Genomic DNA, 21159 nt, shown 5'->3' on the forward strand with positions numbered 1-21159 from the left:
TAAAAACAAACGGCAGTTTATGCAGGTAGATTAATTTGACCTTGAGAAAAGGCAGTTTATGCAGGTAGATTATTCAGTCACTTAGTAATTCAATATTCATATACAATAGATACATTAATACGTACAAAAAAATGCGAAACCAAAGTCGGAGTCGCTTTTTAAGTTTAAGCGACTCTGATTCCGATTCCACAGCCATGATACGAATCGTAACGCATGTATGTACTTGTGAAAGTACTTTACATATATAGAAGGTTACATTCAACTGTGAATTCTACGACAAGAACGCGGGATCACGATCGACCTTTCAACGTTTTTGACCCACCCTGTAGGTCAAAATTTGGTCTGATAACACGCAAGCACTTGCGTGTTGGTCAAAAATGAATACGTATTTGACATTTAAAAAAGTAGAATGACCAAAAAGTGCCTTATGTTTAACACGCCATGGGGTTAATGCGATTATTACGTGGCTACTTAACAATTTCTAATACATATATGTAATATCTATATACATACATAGTACATCAAACGTATGATCTGAAAATCAAATTGAAATTCGACCCTTTTTGATACAATTCCGATTTTATTTAACAAATCGAAATAGGTTAAATAAGACACTAGAGTCATAAAGACAGACATTCCTTTCCCCACAGAATAGCGCCGAAATACGGCACGGATCTGTAAATAAATCCCGTGTTGACATTTGGCTCAAGGCGCACTATAAACACTATATCCCGTCTGGGCAAATAATTTCTGTCCCGTCTCACGAAAAAAACAAGACAGGGAGGACGAAAAACTGAAAGTATCGATTCTTGGATCCGATAAGGACTTATCTAGTCACAAGGAATGTAAACAGACAGGAGGGGTCGTCCCATCCCCCAATGTACGTCTAGCGAGAGGATGTTGGGAGGAGGGGTTGCAAGTTCGTAGGGGGCGCCTTGTCGCTCTTACATCGCTGCACTTCTCGAAGGTTCTGCATCAGACAATTATTAGAGTGATTCCGAATATTTAGCGGTTCACCGCCACCCCCCATGGTGATAAAGCCTGACACCATCCCCAAAATTATGATATTTGTTCCACTCGTCGTAACTCGAGGGGATGAAATCGGTGTTACGATGAATTATTATACGATCGAATGAATCTGCATTATCCTCAGGATTATTACGTTATATGTATACAATGCTTAGGTACCATGTTAAGGTTACTTAATTTATCTTCTAAGGAAGTGGTCAAAAATAATATTTTTTGAAATACACGTATAAAAATATGACGTAATATGATTGGTGATAAATATTTGTCATTTTGATATGGTATGAAAAAAAAATGGCACATAAGTCAAAATAAAAAATCCTGCAGATTAAATTGACTCATCATAGTTGATATTTAACTCTTACATAATCAACATTCTGACGGGTTATATATGTACATTTTTAAGCAATTAATTACAATACCCCTAACATTGACAAGGGATTTAATCGATGGAGCAACTCGTAGAGATTGTTCCGACTGAAAAAATAAAGGGGAAAGACATCGAAACAGATGGGGTGAAATAATAAAGATATCATTTTACGACAACGGATATATTTCTAAATATAAATATAATAAAAGAAAATAATACGCAAAGCAAAAACATTTATTAATTCCAAGCCATTAACTTTTATACAATATAAAATAAGACATGCAATTTTGGAATGGCAGGGGTCCAAATTCTGACTACAGGAATAGAGGGTCATAGGAAATGAGAGAAGGAGGGTAACATACGAATAGGTAAATTGGAAATTGATTGGCATGGACGTACTCAGTAAGCTGGACAGTGTGCAGAAGTACAAATTAGCTCGGATCCACTGTGATTCAATTACGATTCGCACTTAGGGGACATTTCAACATATACAAGTACACATAACATATATACATACGTTATAAGTAAATATATGCGAACGAAATAAAAATTTATACATTGTAAATGGCACGTTCCAAGATAAGAAGTCGCTTTTCATTCACAAAGAAGTAGGGGGGGGGGGGTCTGAACGGACGATGGGAGATGGGTGAGAGGGAAAAAAGCGCATACAAGATGTACAATATTGGTGGTATTATGTGTCCGGAGGGGAATAAAATGTCTTGCCATTTCCCGTGATACATATTTAATGAAAACAGTTTTACATACATCTTCATTCGTAGCAAGTGGAGGGATGCCTCTATACAGTTAGAAAAGGGAGTGTGAGTTTGGGGAGTTCGTACTCAATTACATACGTGGCGGGAGGGAAAGATCTCCCTGGGATACGGCCGTATTTGCCAGGTATGGTGAACCTAGGGCACGCGAACGATTTCCAATTTCAAAAAAATTAAAATTTTGATTAAATAGGAATAACAAAGGCGAAAAAGCAGTATGTGATTTATGTTCTAGAACAGTTGTATGCAGAACTTCGTCAGTTAAACGGCATTTTGATATAAACCATAAATCTCTCCTTGAAAAAAGTAAGGAAGAACAAAAATAATTTATTGTTTGGGCAAATAAAAATGAGCAATCAACATCCCTAATAATATTTATCGGCGGTCGTTCAAATATAACTGCTGCTAGTTTTGATGCCTCAAACATAATCGCTAAACACGGAAAACTATTCGGCAATGGAGAATATCTGAAAGAAGCATGGCTAAAATGCGGTCCCAATCTCTTTGAAGATTTTTAAAGCAAGGAAAAAGTGATTCAAAGAATAAAAGATATCCCTTTGGCTAGAAATACGGTGAAAGATAGAATCGTAGAAATGGCCAAAAATGTACCTCATCAGTGGAGACACGTATTTTGGGCATCTATTTTTGTCAATTTTAGCATTTTCATTTTAGCGTTTTAGGGCATTAAAAATGTTCAATTTTAGCATCTATTTTTTTTTAATTTTAAATAATAAAAAATTTCTATGAATTTATTAAAATGTATATACATATGTAAAGACAACACAACAATTAAAAAATAATAAAAAAATTCAAAAATGTTTTGGAATTAAAATTATAATGAAAAAAACACGAATATAAGACAAAAAATATGAATATAAAAATATAATACCAATTAAAATTTATTAAAACTCAACATGGAGCATATTTCTACAGATTCTTTTTTGAGATTCGTGCAACGATCGGTAACATTTATATTATATAATAATATATTTACTAATTTACTTTTCAGCATCCACACTATTGACGAGACACCAAATATATTTTAGAGCTGCACAACCAAACTCTTCATATTTAATTTTTGTTGCCATCAATAATAGCAATATATCCGGCGTGGATTCGCTTTTTATATTCTCTATTAATTGTCTAAAAAAGTGCTGATATCCTTCCAAACATTGAGCCTCTGTTAATACATTAAAAAATGGCAGGTTTCTAAAAAACCAAACTGTTTCTTTAACATTAATATTAGATTTTGTACCTGCCACAGATGGATTGAATAGTTTACTCAATGTTTGAAGGAATATATTTGTCTCATTTAGTCTTGAGTGCGAGTCTAGTTTAAGACGAAAAACACCGTCTATGGTAAACTGCAAGCTCTGTTTTATCCCCTCAATTTGCAAATTTCACTTTTGTTTGTTATTTTAGCATCTATTCGCATATTTTACGAATTTAGCATCTAAATAGATCTTTCCAAAATTGTATCAGTAACGACAGATGGTGCTCGCAGTATGACTGGAGAGGAAAATGGTTTTATCAATTTATTTACTGAACGTATTGGACATTCCGTTCTGGGCTTTCATTGCATTACACACCAGCTAGTTTTTTGCGCGAAGCACAGATTTAAGTCACTGGAAGATGTTACGATTCTTGTAACATAATTGGTCAATCTGATATCTGCACGCGGATTAAACAACCAAAAATCTTTTGGATTACTAAATGAGGTAAACCTGGTGTATAATGGTTTACTTACATACATATGTACATCAATGTGCGATGTTTAAGTCGTGGAAAAGTTCTTCAAAGATTCGTTGAGTGTTTGGATGAAGTTAAGCTTTTTTTACAAACCTCTTCTTACTTTCACTTACGATTACTATTCAAGAAAAATTTTGGCTCTTATCCGATCGTTTTCATACTTTGCCTTTTTCACGGTTTGGTCATCAATATACATAAGTGGAAGTTTCATCTGACATTATTAATTAGTGAGAATGTCATTGAAAAAAATACAATGAGTTACTGGACGTCGAATGGCTTTCAAAACTACTGATTTGTGCTTACATTTAAATGAATTAAATATTAAACGGCAGGGTGTTAACAAAACAATTATTGTCATGTTTGATTTAATCAAAGCATTTAAAGCCAAATTACAAATTTTCGATCGTGACGTTGTATCTAACATCTTCAAATATTTTCCAAATACAAAAAAAAAATTTGCAAAAGAATAGCCAGATCAAATCAAATTAACCCGAGAAATTTATGTAGTTATTCAATCGGTAATCAACGAGTTTTCTTCAAGATTCAAATAATTCAGGAGATTTGAAAAGACATCAAAATTTTTTTTATATCCAGACACTATCAGCAGACGACCTCAATTTGGAGATTTTCGAGTGGCTAAATCTGGAAGACATTAAAATGCAATTTATCGTACATATTTCAATCGAGTTCGATACGGAAACAAAAATTTGTTGATTTGAAAAATGATTTGGAAATAATGGAAAGTGATCGATTAACGAACATATGTAATTAATAAAATGCAGAAGAAGAAATAATGAGAACTAGGAACATTTTTATTTTTTTATATTTTGTTGATTTTTTTTACTGCTTGGACACACCACACAATCGAGAAATAATATTTGAGGATTTTTGTCACGCGGACCCAAAAAGGTTCGCCATCCCTGACTATACGCGACCGAGTACTTGAGTCTGCACTGCAGAGTACAGTGGAATATCTGACTGCTAAAAAAATTACGATGAAAAAAACAATTCATTAAATCATACACGACATACACGACCCAAACGTATATGGCGCCCCTAGGCAGATTGGTTTTAAACCCCCACCCACCCTTAATATTTTTAAACAGTAAATTTTTTAAAAATATTTACAAATAAAAATTTTCCTGGTTTTTGCTGGTGCAAAATTTGTAATTCTTCCATGTCGAGTTGTTGTAGAATGTCTCGTTCAATGGATATTACAACCAAATCGTCTGTCTAATCGCTTCCGATTCAAAGATAATCTAAAACTCGTTTTTATTAACTTCAGTTTAGAAAAACTTTCCGCTTTCGATTCAAAGATAACGTTTGGGTATGGCGCCCTTAGACACGTGCCAAGTCTTGTGCGCATTTGAACTGGCCCTGTATGTATGTAACTATGGGGTCTACCTCACGGGACCGAAAGTGAAAAGCCCGAAAACGCAAATATCGGAAGGCAAAGATCGCAAATCGAAAGATCAAATAAAAAGGGTGCATGGTAAACGGTACTACAAATGTATATATATAATATATTAGGTGGGCTGAAAAGTTCGTAGGCTGACACATAGATAGCGCTACTAGTATTAAATCCATATGATTTTTAGTTAGTCCTAACCTTAAAAAGACACGTGTATAAATTTGACAGCTGTCATACTATTAGTTTGTGAGTTATAGCATTTTGAGTGAAGCAACTTTTATTAGTTTGAAAAAATGGATAAAAAGGAATTTCGTGTGTTAATAAAGCTTTGTTTTTCGGCGAAAAAAAAATACTATTGAAGCCAAGGTTTGGCTTGATAAACATTATTCGGACCTTGCACCAGGAAAATCAACCGTTGAGAAGTGGTTTGCTAAGTTTAAACTTAGATTTTTTCTATGCTAGCCTACGAACTTTTCAGCCCAAATGTTATATGAGTGGCATGCGGTGAAATTATCTATCTTTTTGTCATACAGCCTTATTTAATATGCGCGCGCAGAATACGGGAGGAAAAGCCTGTTCCTCTTGTTCCTGTTGTATCCTGCTCACGCAAATTAAGTGAGGATGTACGACGGGGGGAGAGGGACTTTTACCGCACGCCACTGATATGTATACTAACCGTATTTCATATGTATGCATGGTAAACGAACATTTTCGACTTTTTAACATTCGGTGCGGTGACGGTCACCCGTACCTATGTATATGATGGCTTTATAAACGATATACAAGAAACATACATACATATGTATGTAATATGTATCTAAGTACACATATAAGAGGAAGATAAAAATAATAAAAAGGAAAATAATTTTTGATGAGCGAATTGATTTAATTAGAATTCAATTGTTTCAAAATATATGTACATATTAAGAAAGATACGTATAATACAACGTATAACTAATACACTACATACATAAATTATAACCCTACGAAAATTCATCAGAAGACAAAAAATAATTTAAATAAGTACGTAAGAAAATGTCTATGAATATATCATTCAATTTATTCGTCTCGCATACGAGCTAAATAATAATAAGGGGGGGGGGGGGTGTAGGAAAAAATGGGCCAGACGAACTTCAAATCTTTTCATTTCCCGCTGCATATCCCAGACAAAGCCAGCAGATTTTTTGCAACGCCAGCAATGAAACATTCATCGAGCACTTTACGCGCGGGATTCGAATCCGAATAGAAAGGGAGGGTTTTGTGGCTAAAAATTGCACGTTGTGCGGTTGCACCAAAATTGCATTTTCACGTGGTGGTTCTACATACATATGTATGTACATACAAACAGACGTTTATTGATTCATCCTTGCCACGCCCGCAATAAATATTAAAGCTTTCGATATGATTACACACTCACACCTGCTAAACGTTAAAATGAAAAACCCTCACAAAGAGAGAACGAAAGCCAACCAACAATTGCCGAAGGGGTGAGATGAGGGCGGGGGGAGCCTTGGTACGGTGCGCATTATGCAAATGGTTGCGGTACAAGTTGACGCCGTTAATACTCAGACAAATTTCCTTTAATGGAAAAAATACATATTGCAAATATAAGCATGTAAAGCTTTTCCACGTGAAAAAGGTTTTCAAGTGAATCTAGTGTGCAACAATCGTGTTTTTCATTTCAAACATTCATCATTTAGAATTTCTGTAGTATTCATTCTCCTAAAGTCTAATACCATGATAATACATCTTAAAGATGCTCTAGGTAGCCGCAAAAAAATCGGTTAAATTATTCTAAACTTGACACAAGCATTCACTTGCCTTTTTTTGTATGGAGATTAGAAAAGTTTCATCACCGTTGCTTTGTTAGAGAAAATTCGTCGCATCACAGATAAGCAGTGTCGACTTTGGTTATTCGCTGAAACGACAGTCGGTAATATACTATCGGAAAGGGGCAATTTGAAGATATTGACCAATACAAGAAAATAAAGGAGCACGCGCGTACGGGGCAATAAAGGTTAAGAAAATAAATAAACGCGGGACATCGACGAGGGGCGAGCTCAGCGTATAAATTCGGTAAGTGAAGGGGAGAAAGAAGAGCACGCGAAGACTTTTACCCGTGATGCGAATGAAAATGTAGAAAATACAAGCGATGCGACGCGATACAGGGAAAAACAGAATGCGACGTCACAATTTCACTGTGAAAATTTTATAAAACGAAAAATTTACACACCTGGGAAAGCTGTGAGCAGATTGTACACCTCTTTGGCGACGTCGTCATCCGTCACGAAGTCCCACAATCCATCGCTGGCCATCACCAAGAAATCTTCGGAACCATCCAGGCTCACGTTTAGGAAATCCGGTTCGGAGGTGATATAGGGCTTCAGACTCACGTCGCCTGAAAGAAAAGAAAAATCAGATAAAAAAAATATACACAAAGTAAATAGCACGTTAATATATACCTAGTACAATCTTCAACATGAAATTTATTTATTTATACATACAAATGTATCTATGATAATAACATTTAGCAATACTAGATGATAATTTGATAATACGAAATGTGTTAATTTGAATAATTACGAACGTGTGTAAACGTGACACGTCTCCTATAGCCTATAGGCATATACTATTTGCATAGGTACATTTTACGCTTTTATTTTACTTTATTTATAAACTAAAAACTTTTTGATTAGTGGCAAATGTCTTCATAGAAATTAAACAAAAAATAGATAAAAACTTATTCATCAGAAAGGTTGACGTTGTAACAGTGACCAAATTATAATTCGACGAAATGACAATTTGACTTAAATATGACGAATATTATGAACATAAACCGAAAACGATGCTTCATCATCACGAAATGAATTAATTCATAAAACAAACTCGTGGCTTGTATTTTAAGTCATGCACATGAACATGTGACATTATTACAGATAGATGCCTCTTGGCATATGTATTTGTAAATATGTATAACATTTTGGAACACTAATAAAAGGGTGGAAAAGAGGCAGAGGTGCATCATCCAATGGGTCATGGCTGTATATATGAATAATATTATAAAATAAACAATACGTCGGCCTATCCTTATGGTCGAGAACGGTTGAATCAATTTTGATGCAGTTTTCTCGAGAATATTAGGATTTTTTAAATCATTTTAAATTTTAAATGTAAATATGAAATTTGAAAAAGCTAGCATTTCCATGGCAATATGCACATCTGTTTTATTTATTGGTAAAATGATTCACATTAATCTCGCTTGTACTCATTGTAAAAATCAAGGGGAAACCCCCAAGGATGAATAGAAATGATCAAATTTACAATAGAAAGAACAAACAATAAAAGCTAATCGTACAACGATAATTGTGAATATATTACATGCACGGTGTCTAGCAAGAGAAAGTAGATGATTTATATTTAAAAAACGCGATAAAAATAAAAGCAAATTCAATATCCATATCGCTTGTTAAACAACAGACGAATTTGAATTTAGCCGTTATGGCGAGGCTGTTCAAAATTAACCGAAGCGGGTCAAACGAAAGTAACATTTTCAAAAATTAACGTTATGACTAATGAATAAGCACCGGGACATTCAATCCTTTGATAGACATAAAATCTATTAGAACGAAGCAACAAAGAAAGAGGAGATCTTTCAAATTTGTATACATACAAAATATGTATGTATTTATGTATTATACAAAACGAGACGATTATGAATCACATCGACCGTGAAAATTGAAAAGTGTGTCACCGCGTTGCAGCGCAAAGTCATCGTCTCGATTTCACCGGTAAAACGATCCATAGATTCGCCAACCGACCAAAGATCATCGCGAATAAGATTCGAACCATTGTTAATAGACCGAGAGATGGTGATTGGTGAAATGTAATGAAATATAATATAAATGAATCTTCAGTGCAGACGCCAACAAAAAACTTTTACCGGTTGCTATTTTTATCTTGGGAGTGGCTGAAGTGAGATGAAAGTATTCATACAAATGTACATATGTATCATATGCACGAACATACATAACTTTTTTATATGATATCTAATATATAATTTCGAAAGAGACTTTGTATGTAACATTGGTTAGGAATTCGTTTACGTTAACGTCAACACATAGTTTCTATGACGACATGGGGACGGAGGGCGAATGCCCCCAGGGCTTTTGTTATATATAATTTCGAAAGAGACTTTGTATGTAAGAAACATTGGTTGGAAACTTCGTAAACAAGTCAAAATTTATATGACGAGGCGATTTTTTTTCGATTCAAATAAATTAAAAAAAAAACAAATAAATATTTACTATTAGATTCGCCATGTTTAAGCTGTTTATATTATAAATACTGAGCGAAGCCGGATAAAACAACTAGTGTATATATATATACATACATACATATATATATATATATATATATATATATATATATTTATTTTTTTAAACGGTCATGTAGTTTGGTCAACTCGCGTGTGAGAGATGGACATGACCCGAAGCTTTGATCCGACCAACATTAAACGTTAATTAAAACAATTAGTATGGGAATGCTGTGGTACGTAGGGCGTGTTTGTCGTACATGAGTATCCATTTACGGAAATTAATTTTCATATAATATTATATAAATATGACAATATAGGATGCTGGGAATGATCTATGAATTCAAGTGTGGGAAAATCAAGTTTAAATTTATTTTTTAAGTCAATAACGTATTATATTTACATTTTAACGATCATTGCAATTAAAAGGCGAAATCATTCAACGTCCGAAATTTAATTAAATAATTATCATTTATTTATTCCTCCTAGAAATTAGTATTTATGTAAGAAAGCAAAAAAATCTAAACAATACATACAAAAGAGTTCAAACGACAACATATTTTTCAAAAGAGTCTGAAGGCGTAAAAACTATTGAATAACATAAAAAGCAAAGTAATTCAGGTCACTTTGCTGTCAAAGGATTTTTTTTATTTTCATATTTCTGCGGTTTGATGAAAAACATTTTTTTTTAAATAAGAAGGTACATACATACATAGATATAATATATATAAAAACGGACTGTCGCTAAATATATTTGTATATTTGAATATTTGTATATTTGTATGTATATTTGTATGTATATTTGTATGTATATTTGTATATATGTGACGGACGATCAACCGTCAACCAGTATGGGGAACAAAAATTTTTTTTTTTTTTTTTTCATTTTTTTCATTTTTTTCATATTTTTCATATTTTTCATATTTTTCATCACTCGTCTCTCGACGCTCCGTGAGAACGGACGTGCCGAAGACGTACTCTCTGTGCGAGCGCTCATAATACAGCGATACGCCATACCGTCAAAAAACCCACACCTTTTAACATACACCACAAACACCCCCCACAAAACGAACACCAAACGAACACATGTTGGCACCATGCGAGGATCCAACCTGAAAAAGCGAATTAAGAAGACACTGATAACTACAACCGAAGCTCCTCAACCAGGCTGCTCTCAGACCGCTCAGATGGAGACCGAGTGGCAGTTTCCAAAACATACGGCAAAGAACGTAAAAGATGTTGCTCCTGAATTTAAAATTCAGGAGAAAAACAAATTTGAAGGGCTCTTGGAAGTTTCCGATGTCCCCAGAAGCGGTGGAAGAATCCCGCCCATCATCATGACAGCTACTGGCATTCACGGCAGCATGATCGAGTCGATCAAGAAGTTTATAAAAGACTTCACAATGACTTACATTGGTCAAAATAATGTCAAGATACAATGTAAAAGTCTTGAAGACTTTAAAAAACTTCGGGATGGATTGACACCAGACCGACAATTCCATACCTTTTCCAGGAAGGAGGAAAAGGAAATAAAAAGTGTCGAACGTGGCTTGCCGAAATTGCCGGAAGCTGATATTAAAGATGACATCATCAGACAGGGATTCCCTGTAACCAAAGTCATACAGATGAAGACGAAGGAGCCTAGGAGCAACGCCACCGAGCTATACTTGGTGTTCTTCGAGCCATCGGTATCGGCAAAGAAGATTAAAGAAATCCGGTACATCTGTTACACAAAGGTCAGTGTCGTTAAATATACTAGTAAATCACAAAATATTACTCAATGTTTCAGATGCCAAGAATATGGACACGCTGCGAAAAACTGCAATCGGCAGGCCAAGTGCGTCAAATGTGCCGGCACTCACCTCACCGCACAATGCAATCAAGGAATAGTTACCCCTGCTGTCTGCTCAGGCTGTTCAGGATCTCACCCCGCTAACTTCAAAGACTGTCCAAAAAGACAGAGCTATCTGAAAATGCTGGAATCGAGGAAGAATCGAGCATCAATTGTCAAAGCCAACCCTTGGAAACTCCCAGTGGTGCAGCCACAAAATATCCCGGTCGTTAACGATCATAACTTCCCAAAGCTACCGACCATTAAAACTCCTTCATCAAATATCCCAAATATCCCTAAAAAACCCCACCAACCAACCAATCCCAACATTCAACCAACAACAGACCTAACTTCCATGGCGTCTATGACGAAGATGTTGAAGATCCTCCAGGAGATTCGTGCCAAGGCCAGCGGTTGCACCGACAAACTAGAGCTGGCACTCATGCTTGTCGAATATCTCGATGTCTTTGATTAACGGGAGGCGCCTGAACATTCTAGCTTGGAATGCTCGTGGACTTAAGAATAAGATTGACGAACTAGAGTCGGCGATCGGTGAGTACTGTGTTGACATAGTTTTAATCTCCGAGACCTTCTTAAAACCTCATATCCGTATTAACCTACCTAACTTTAACTGCCATCGCGAAGACCGAGAACAGCATGGAGGGGGAGTTGCCATTTTTATAAAATCGTCAATTAAACATTGTCGCGTAATAACTCCGCCACTAAAAAATTTAGAACTAACCGCCATCGAACTAACAATTAACAACACCCGTCACATAGTAGCATCCGCTTACAATCCTCCCCAAAAACGATTATTGGCATCCGATCTTAACAAAATATTTAACATTGGTAGTTCGGTAGTGGTAGCTGGTGACTTAAATGCCAAACATCCGTTATGGAGTTGCGTAAACACTGACCAACAAGGCACAACTCTTTTTAAATACATTCAACTAACAGATACAATCTTACTTCATCCGGATACATACACACACTATCCCACAAATAACTCACAACCATCCACACTAGATCTTGTCCTCGTCAAGAACTGCCCAAAAATATCGACACCAAATGCCCTTCAAACCCTGTCGTCTGATCATCTCCCGATAATCTTCTCAATCGACGGGAAACCCGAGGAAATCATCAAGCATAGTTGGGATTACGGGAGAGCTAACTGGCGAGAGTTCAAGTCGTACATAAATGACCAAACCATTCTAACTTCTACCACACTCACAAACAAAGCCGAAATCGACAGCTCCATAATACACCTAACGGAATCAATAACTCGATCCAAACACCTTCACATACCTAAGACACAATACATTGAACACAAATTAGAGATAACTGACTTTGTTGCAAATCTAATTAAAAGTAAAAATAAACTCCGTAAAATTTGGCAAACATCAAAAAATCCAGCATTGAAAACATTAATTAATAAGCTCACATATCAAATTAAAATTAGAATCAAAGAAATAAAAAATGAAGCTTGGTCTAAAAAATTAGAAAAATTGAGCTCAGTTGATGGCTCTCTATGGAAATTAGCTAAAGCGATTCGCAGGACAAAAAACTCGATTCCTCCATTAGATGATGCAGGAATCTCAGTGACGCGTGATAGCGACAAAGCAGAACTATTATCAAAATCCTTCCAAAAACATCACACACTCACACAACATTACAATCACATACCAACGCATAATAAAGTCAACCGGTCCATTAAAATCATCACAAAAACTCCCACTAACAGTACTAAAAATATAAAATTGGTGCATCCGTGTGAAATCCAAAATATAATACGTAATTTAAAAAATAAAAAGGCACCTGGGCGAGATTCAATAGATAACATCACAATCAAACAACTTCCATTTAAAGCTTTAGTCTCACTATCTAAAATATTCAACGCATGTTTACTCACCGGGTATTTCCCAGAATACTGGAAAACAGCCAACGTAATTCCCATACTTAAGCCCGATAAAAGCTCAAAAAACCCGGCCAATTATCGACCCATTAGCTTACTTTGCACGCTTTCAAAAATTCTGGAAAAAATAATCTACACACGTTTACTTAAAGTCGTAAATAAGAAATTAATAAATGAACAATTCGGATTTCGCACTGGACATTCCACGACCGAACAACTAACAAGACTAACTGAACACGTGACGAAGAACTTTAATATGAAGAGAAGTACCGGAATGGTATGTCTCGACATAGAAAAGGCCTTCGACACGGTTTGGCACGATGGACTCATTCATAAGCTCCTTATTAACAAAATACCAAACTACCTAATTCTCATCATCAAATCGTACTTAACTCGTAGAAAGCTAGTGGTTAGCGTAAATAATGAATTATCGTCTCCAAAAATAATCGCAGCTGGCGTTCCGCAGGGGAGCTTGCTTGGCCCACTCTTGTTCTCCATATATATAAATGACATACCTATTCCAAAAAACTGTCACATAGCCCTATATGCAGATGATACAGCTTGCTTCACAAGTAGCAAAAAACCAGACACTATTCTTAAAAATCTTGAATTTGCAATTAAAACAATGACTGAACACTTCACTAAGTGGAAAATTCAAATTAATCAAACCAAAACAGACGCCATATTCTTTAGTGTTAGAAAACATAAGCCAAGTTCAGATCTGAAAATCCCCTCTGGAGAAAGTCTGAAATGGCAGTCAGTAATAAAATATTTAGGAGTAACGTGTGATAAAAGAATGAGATGGGCACCTCACATTGAGGCAGCGAAATGCAAGGCGATGCGGTGTATATCCTCAATATATCCAATATTTAATCGCCATAGTTCTTTATCAACGCTAAATAAAATAAAATTATATCGCGCGCTCATATTACCATTATTAACCTATGCTTCACCTGTATGGAATAACGCCTCGAATACTAACCTTTCCAAGCTCCAAGTAATACAAAATAAATCCCTTAAAATAATTTATAATACACCCATATATACTAACCTGAAAAAACTGCATGCTATATATAATATTCCGTTTGTTACAGACATTACTAACAAACTAACCAGTAGATTCTATGAAAGAATCACTAATAACCATACTAACACACTTGTGAAGAGTCTCGGTGATTACAATAAAATGTCTATACCCTTCAGGTATAAACACAGATTACCTAAGCACAATCTGCTTTAGGTCATCGACTTTAGATAGTATTTAATTAATATTATGTATTAGATGTATTATGAACATTTATAAGGATTGTAAATAGGTTTTTGAGCTCTTTTTCCTATTATGCTTTAGATTAACATTAGAATAATATAATACTGTGATTACTAACCAAATTAAATTAAAATTGTAAAATAGAAAATGATCAGTAGATCAGTAGCTATTAAAATAGATATAAGATGTATTGTGAACATAATTTCGTAATAATAAAAAGCATTTAAAAATCAAAAATCAAATATTTTTCATATTTTTCAGTTTTTTCATATTTTTCAGTTTTTTTCAGTTTTTTTAATTTTTTTCATAATTTTCATTTTTTTCATTTTTTCAGTTTTTTCATTTTTTCAGTTTTTTCATTTTTTTCATTTTTTCAGTTTTTTCATTTTTTTCATTGCCGGGGGCGCTGGCGGCGCCGAAGGCGTCAGCGGCGCTGGGGGCGAAGCCCCCGGGGTGCCGAAGGCATCGGGGCGCTGGGGGCGCCGGAGGCGTCGGCGGCGCTGGGGGCGAAGCCCCCGGGGTGCCGAAGGCATCGGGGGGGCTGGGGGCGCCGGAGGCGTCGGCGGCGCTGGGGGCGAAGCCCCCGGGGTGCCGAAGGCATCGGGGACGCTGGGGGCGAAGCCCCCGGGGTGCCGAAGGCATCGGGGGGGCTGGGGGCGCCGGAGGCGTCGGCGGCGCTGGGGGCGAAGCCCCCGGGGTGCCGAAGGCATCGGGGGTGCTGGGGGCGAAGCCCCCGGGGTGCCGAAGGCGTCGGGGGCGCCGGAGGCGTCGGCGGCGCTGGGGCCGAAGGCCCCGGAGCGACGGAGGCATCGGGGGCAAAGGCGGCAGGAGGTCGGCGATGCACAAAACGTAGTTCGTAATTCGTAATCACTTCGTAATTCGTGCATCAATTTCTTTCCGAAACCAGTCGATTCAATATCTTTAACTTTATTTTTATTCGAGTTTCAGTTCCTTTTCGAAACCACCCGTTGAAATCAACGGGCCCAACACTAGTATTTAATAACATGAAAGAATCTAACTTTCACTGAATGATTTTGTCATAAGAAACAGGAAATTTCACCAAAAAAATATTGTTTTTATAATCCATTTAATTAAAATATGTATTTTCTTAAAAAACAATTCATTTGACTTTATCGAAAATAATAAAATAAACTAAAAAAGTAAATTCTATTATATAAAGATATTTTATCTATATAAAAGATATTTAGGGTTCCTACGCACGTACATACCTAAATACCTACATAAAATATTCCAGTATTGATTTAGTCTGCGTCCAGTCCAATTACAACATTGGACATTTCAATTTCGCAGTCAATTACGCCTACGATTCATTATGTAAACATGATTAGTGTACATGCGAATGTTTCGTTTTAACAAAATGAAAGACAATAAATTCAAAAAACAAGCCCCTCGTATATTGAACACATCTGACAACAATACCGGCTTTCATCAATACACTTCTACAAAAATTGAAAGCGATAAAAGTGACAGACGCTCGATTAAAACGAGCGATTCCTCCTTTTAGTTGTCGATTTCGAGGAATTCGAAGACGTGGGCTATATAGAAGGCGAGGGCGATGAAATATACATCGACTTCGATTGGCGCGAGTAAACGCTGATGAAATGAAGATTTATGGAGTCACAGTCGAATAGAGAGAGAATGATTTTCACACAAAGAAACGGCTCTTTGGTGGATGCAGAAGCTTTGGTAACGAGACGCCCTCGTTAACCGGTTAAACGAAGACTTTTACGTTTATTCGCTAACGAGCGGTTAAACGGCTGCTTTGCTAAATAAGCGAACCTCAGTACAGAAACCGACGTACGAAATTTTGGAAAAACCAGAATGCTCTTGAATATGCATATATGTAGTATAAAAGAAAAATAAGGGCAAGAAAAATATATTCAAAAAGTATGCACAACAGCACTTAAGACTACACATTTAAATGTATACTAAAATATTTACATTAAAACATTTAAATGTATAAACGGGTTGATCAAAAGTAATTTTGGCGAATACCTCTGCAATGGAGAGGTCATCATACAGTCGGTTAAAAGCCGTTTTTTATCTTGTAAATATACATTTGTACATTTTGCAATGAAACCCGAGAAGAGCATGACTAGTTGACAATCCCTTATTTTATTCCTTGTTGACTACAATAACAACCTAATATTATATATTATAAGGTATACAAAACAACCAAAGAAAATCTAAATATTGAAGAATCACTTTCCAATTACATAGGTACGTACATACATATAATGTATTTTAAATAACAAAACTATCTTATATATAATTTCGAAAGAGAATTCGTACGTTTGTTTGGTTCGTAGAATCCGTGACGTCTTCGAACCAATCAAAGTTTCTATGCCGACGATATTGATATAATTGTTGTTTACTAATAGATTTGCCATTTGTTTAAGCGGTTTATATTACAAATACTGAGCGAAGCCGGGTAAAACCACTGGTAATTAATAAATGTCTAGTAAGTTAAATCTGGAACTAACGTAATATCTTCACGCGTCCTAAAATTTAATTAGAGCAGCATCCAAGGGACTGGAAACTGCAACACAAAATATAAAATTGTCTTGTCGTCGAACTCAGAAGTGCATTATGGCATCGGTATTTTCAATTTAAAATTGATAATTATGCTCGCACGCTTTTCAAAATGACAAAAGTGGTAATCACTTAGCTCCATAGAAGAAGTTACTATTTTCTAAACATAGAGAAGATCAGTAGTTGGAAGCATAGAAACGCGTGTCCTCCCTACGACCCAACACCAGATAAACAAATACCACGAATGAAGATGGTAGGAGGATAAGCGCACGCGCGTCTAAAAGGCGAGAGCAACTAATTATAGGATGCGCTAGAATAAACACGAGATATTGAAAGATATGGACGATACCTATGTATGTATGTATGTAAGGAAAATAACGCATGTACATATATGTATTCCCAATAAAATACTTTAGATCTTAAAACATAAACCGAAACGAAAAAATATATTTCATTAATGATACTTATGTAGTTCAAATTTCCCAAAAAGATCCTCAACAAAGCATTATTGGTCAGCAATAGCATGGTTAACATAATACAATACATGTATTTATGCATGTACTACATATGAACGTTATGGGGTATTGTTGCCGAAAAAATGTCGTTTTCTATAGGAAAAACGAGCCACACATAAAAGGGTCCAACGACAAGGATTACAAAGCAAAAACGGACCATAAAATACACTCGCAAGTAAATATATACATATGTACATAGTCCCTATTCGTACGTTTTTTTTTTAATATATATATACTGTTGCGTTTGATATCTTTTGCTCATATTAGTTATCCGATATCGTTGCATTGTTGAGTGCATATTAGCATACCGGTGTTATCTGACTGTTGATACTCAAAAGATAAAATAAATATGACTCACAGTATTCCAAGAATGTAATGTTTTATATGAACACGATTAATACACGAAGTTTACACTTAGAACGGTCAACCGAGGTAAAGAGCCAATATAGACATGTTTGTATGTTATCCGAGCTCGATTCTTCAATGCACGAAAAATTCATAAGTGAAAAACATAGCTGAAACGACCTCGCTTTAATTATAATGTACATAGCACGTATATTAGGTACCCACAACATATTTATATAACTACATATTATACAAAACGGACAAAAGGCGTGTATTCCCAGCGTGGGATTGGCACGACACGAAAGAGGTCAAACCGATGTTGCCATTTTTGTAGGAATTAACACGCGATTAGGGAGTAGACATTGACCGATCCCAAACTCGACATATTTGTCAACATAATTGGCATAACGAACGCTAGGACCTTTCAATTTGCAGCTTTCGACAAGGGGGTAATTCGATACGTTTCTAGTGACAGACAAATATTGAAAGTGTATTACGATAGCGTTTGACCTCACAGACTAACGCACGAAATGAGAGCGGTGAAATTAATATGTAGAGTAACTTTATACTAAAGTTCACTTATGCTGAAAGATGTTTACATTTTAGTAAGTACTGCGTACACAATACCAGAAAAAAAATGTTTTACGAACGAATTCTAACAGCGAAATGAGTTCTAAGCGACAAAGCTGTTGGTATGCAATGATATTACATATACGTAGTACGAAAATATTCACTCGCGTAAACTCAGTAGCGGATTCGCCATTAACCGCATAAGGTTTTCATTTAGGACCGTGCAAATTGCTCGTGAAATCGCACATTTCCGTCTAAAAAGTAGGTACGTACATTAAATGCCAAAATGCTGCAGCTCCAGCGACATCTTTGCGATGTTTAAAATCTTCATAGGCATATCAAGTGTTTCTCAAAGAGTGCAAGCATCGAACACATTTATTATTTATTATTCAACCACATCGAGCCTTCAAAACAAGATCCCAATGTTTCAGATTATTCCAGTTAAACTAATCCTGTGCTGCTATTATTTAAATAATAGACGGCAATTGTGAAAATCGATGAGGTGTTATATGCCGAGTATGAAACACCTCATGGAGTGCCGCAAGAGTCCAAATTGGGACCCTTATTATTTATTTTATATATTAACGATATTGTTAGGGTAGTTAATAAATGTAAAATACATCTGTTTGCAGATGATACATTAATATATATCATAGGAAAAAATGTTGATGTAATGTCCGAAATTTTAAATAAAGAATTAAATTATGTAAATGATTGGTTGTGTGAAAATAAATTACATTTGAATGTAAATAAAAAAAATGATGTGGTTGAATAATAAAAATGTATTTAGTGAAGTTAGAATTGATGATAAAATTATTGAAATAGTTGATAATATAAAATATCTGGGAATCCAGATAGACTTGAGACTGAATTTTAAAGTGCACGCTGAATACATAATTTAAAAAATGGCTAGAAAAGTTGGTGTATTATTATGTAGGTTAAGAAATATTTTAAGCAGAAAAAGTAAAATTTTAGTCTATAATACAATTGTCTTGCCACACGTGGTTTATTGTGCCACTGTGCTTATGTTTAATGGCCAAGATTTAGGAAAGATACAAAAATTACAAAATAAAGCTATGAGAGGTATTTTGAATGTGGGTAGATTAAAAAGTATTACAAGTATGTTAGATGAATTGGGATGGATGAGTATTAGAATTAGTTTAAACCTTAGTATATTGTCTTTTGTTTATAAGTTAGATCATAAGTTATTACTGAAGTACTTTAAGGATTATACAATAAAGAATAGAGATATACATAGTTTTTATACTAGAAATAAGGACAAACTAGTTGTAAGTAGAGTAAGAAAAAAGGAGACAGCTGGGGGTGCTTTTTACAGGGGTGTGCTAATGTACAATGTCCTCCCTGAGTGCATCAGGTCTTCTTAGACCGTGGATGCATTCTTGCCAGGTGCTAAGAGACACCTCTGTGAGGGACAGTACATATGTATGTATGTATAAGTTAAACATAAAATTTTAGAGTTAAGTAATTAAAAATGTATTTTTAAATTAGCTAAATAGCTAAAATTATATAAATAAATAAATATTGAGCCCTACACCCACCAGAATCTTAAACTTAATCGAAAACGTATTCAAACAACAGGTGGAGGAGATGACTACCATTGCCACACACAATCAATTTTAACTTCTAGTTTTAGATTATCCCGGATGAGTAACACGAGTTAAATTTACACCTAAACAAAGTGAGGAGATGCAGGCAAAACCGAGTGAAAGTACTAAATCTCAAAGTGTGGGTATGGAACAGAGAAGTAAGAGGAGGAGATAATCTGCAGCCAGTGGGCGTTAGGAGCCAGGAGTCAGGAAGTCGACTCGATGATGACCAGAAAGGATGGGCGGGCAACACAAAGGATACGTGGGCTGCGAAATCCCTACAGACTGGTCTCGACTTTGAGTCATCGACTCGATGGCGACTGCTTAATTGCTCGAGTCAATCGTTTCGGGGCGCCATCCCAACAGAATTGATTATCATTAAAAAAAAAACGACAACAATCGCGCATTTTCAAAAATTTATGCGCGATATGCAGGTGCACGTTCGCTGCATCTTCGAGTGCCAATTACGGTATTCAAGTGCACAATTCAAATGCGAGTCGGAGCGGGGTAACGGTGCATTAAATGTGTACGCGCGATTTAGCCCACGTGTATTCAACAGCACGGATATTACGTCACATTTCACGAGTAGAAGACATAATGTCTTCATTACTTCTCTTAATACTTAATAAAACAAAATCAGTGACCAAAGCACACAAGTCAGACCTTCTCGTAAGACTTCTAATTAGTCATACAAAATTCGATGCGAAACTGCTTTTCTCAACTTATGTACTTACTAGGGTTTCTGATTTCCCAGACTTTTTCAATTCACAGGACACGGGACCGGATAGTTCCCGGGATTCCCGGGATCCCGGGACACATGTAAAAAACTTTTTATTTCAATTTAATGTATTTTTTATTGATAAAAAAATATTTATTTATTTACAAAATCATCATCTATGAACTTGAAAAAATGTAATTATA

At 35.7% G+C, this 21159-nt stretch overlaps 1 protein-coding gene across 2 annotated transcripts in view; it reads right to left on the minus strand.

Moving 5' to 3' along the window:
* LOC143915487 (uncharacterized) overlaps positions 1 to 21159 on the minus strand; it is a 108068-nt gene that overhangs the window by 62339 nt on the left and 24570 nt on the right. For both annotated transcript variants that reach the window (XM_077436163.1, XM_077436164.1), the window contains exon 8: positions 7560 to 7724. In XM_077436163.1, the coding sequence (XP_077292289.1) occupies positions 7560 to 7724 (165 nt within the window). The remainder of the gene's footprint in view (positions 1 to 7559; positions 7725 to 21159) is intronic.

This window comes from Arctopsyche grandis, chromosome 8, assembly GCF_051622035.1.
Source record: "Arctopsyche grandis isolate Sample6627 chromosome 8, ASM5162203v2, whole genome shotgun sequence".
NCBI classification, from domain to species: domain Eukaryota; kingdom Metazoa; phylum Arthropoda; class Insecta; order Trichoptera; family Hydropsychidae; genus Arctopsyche; species Arctopsyche grandis.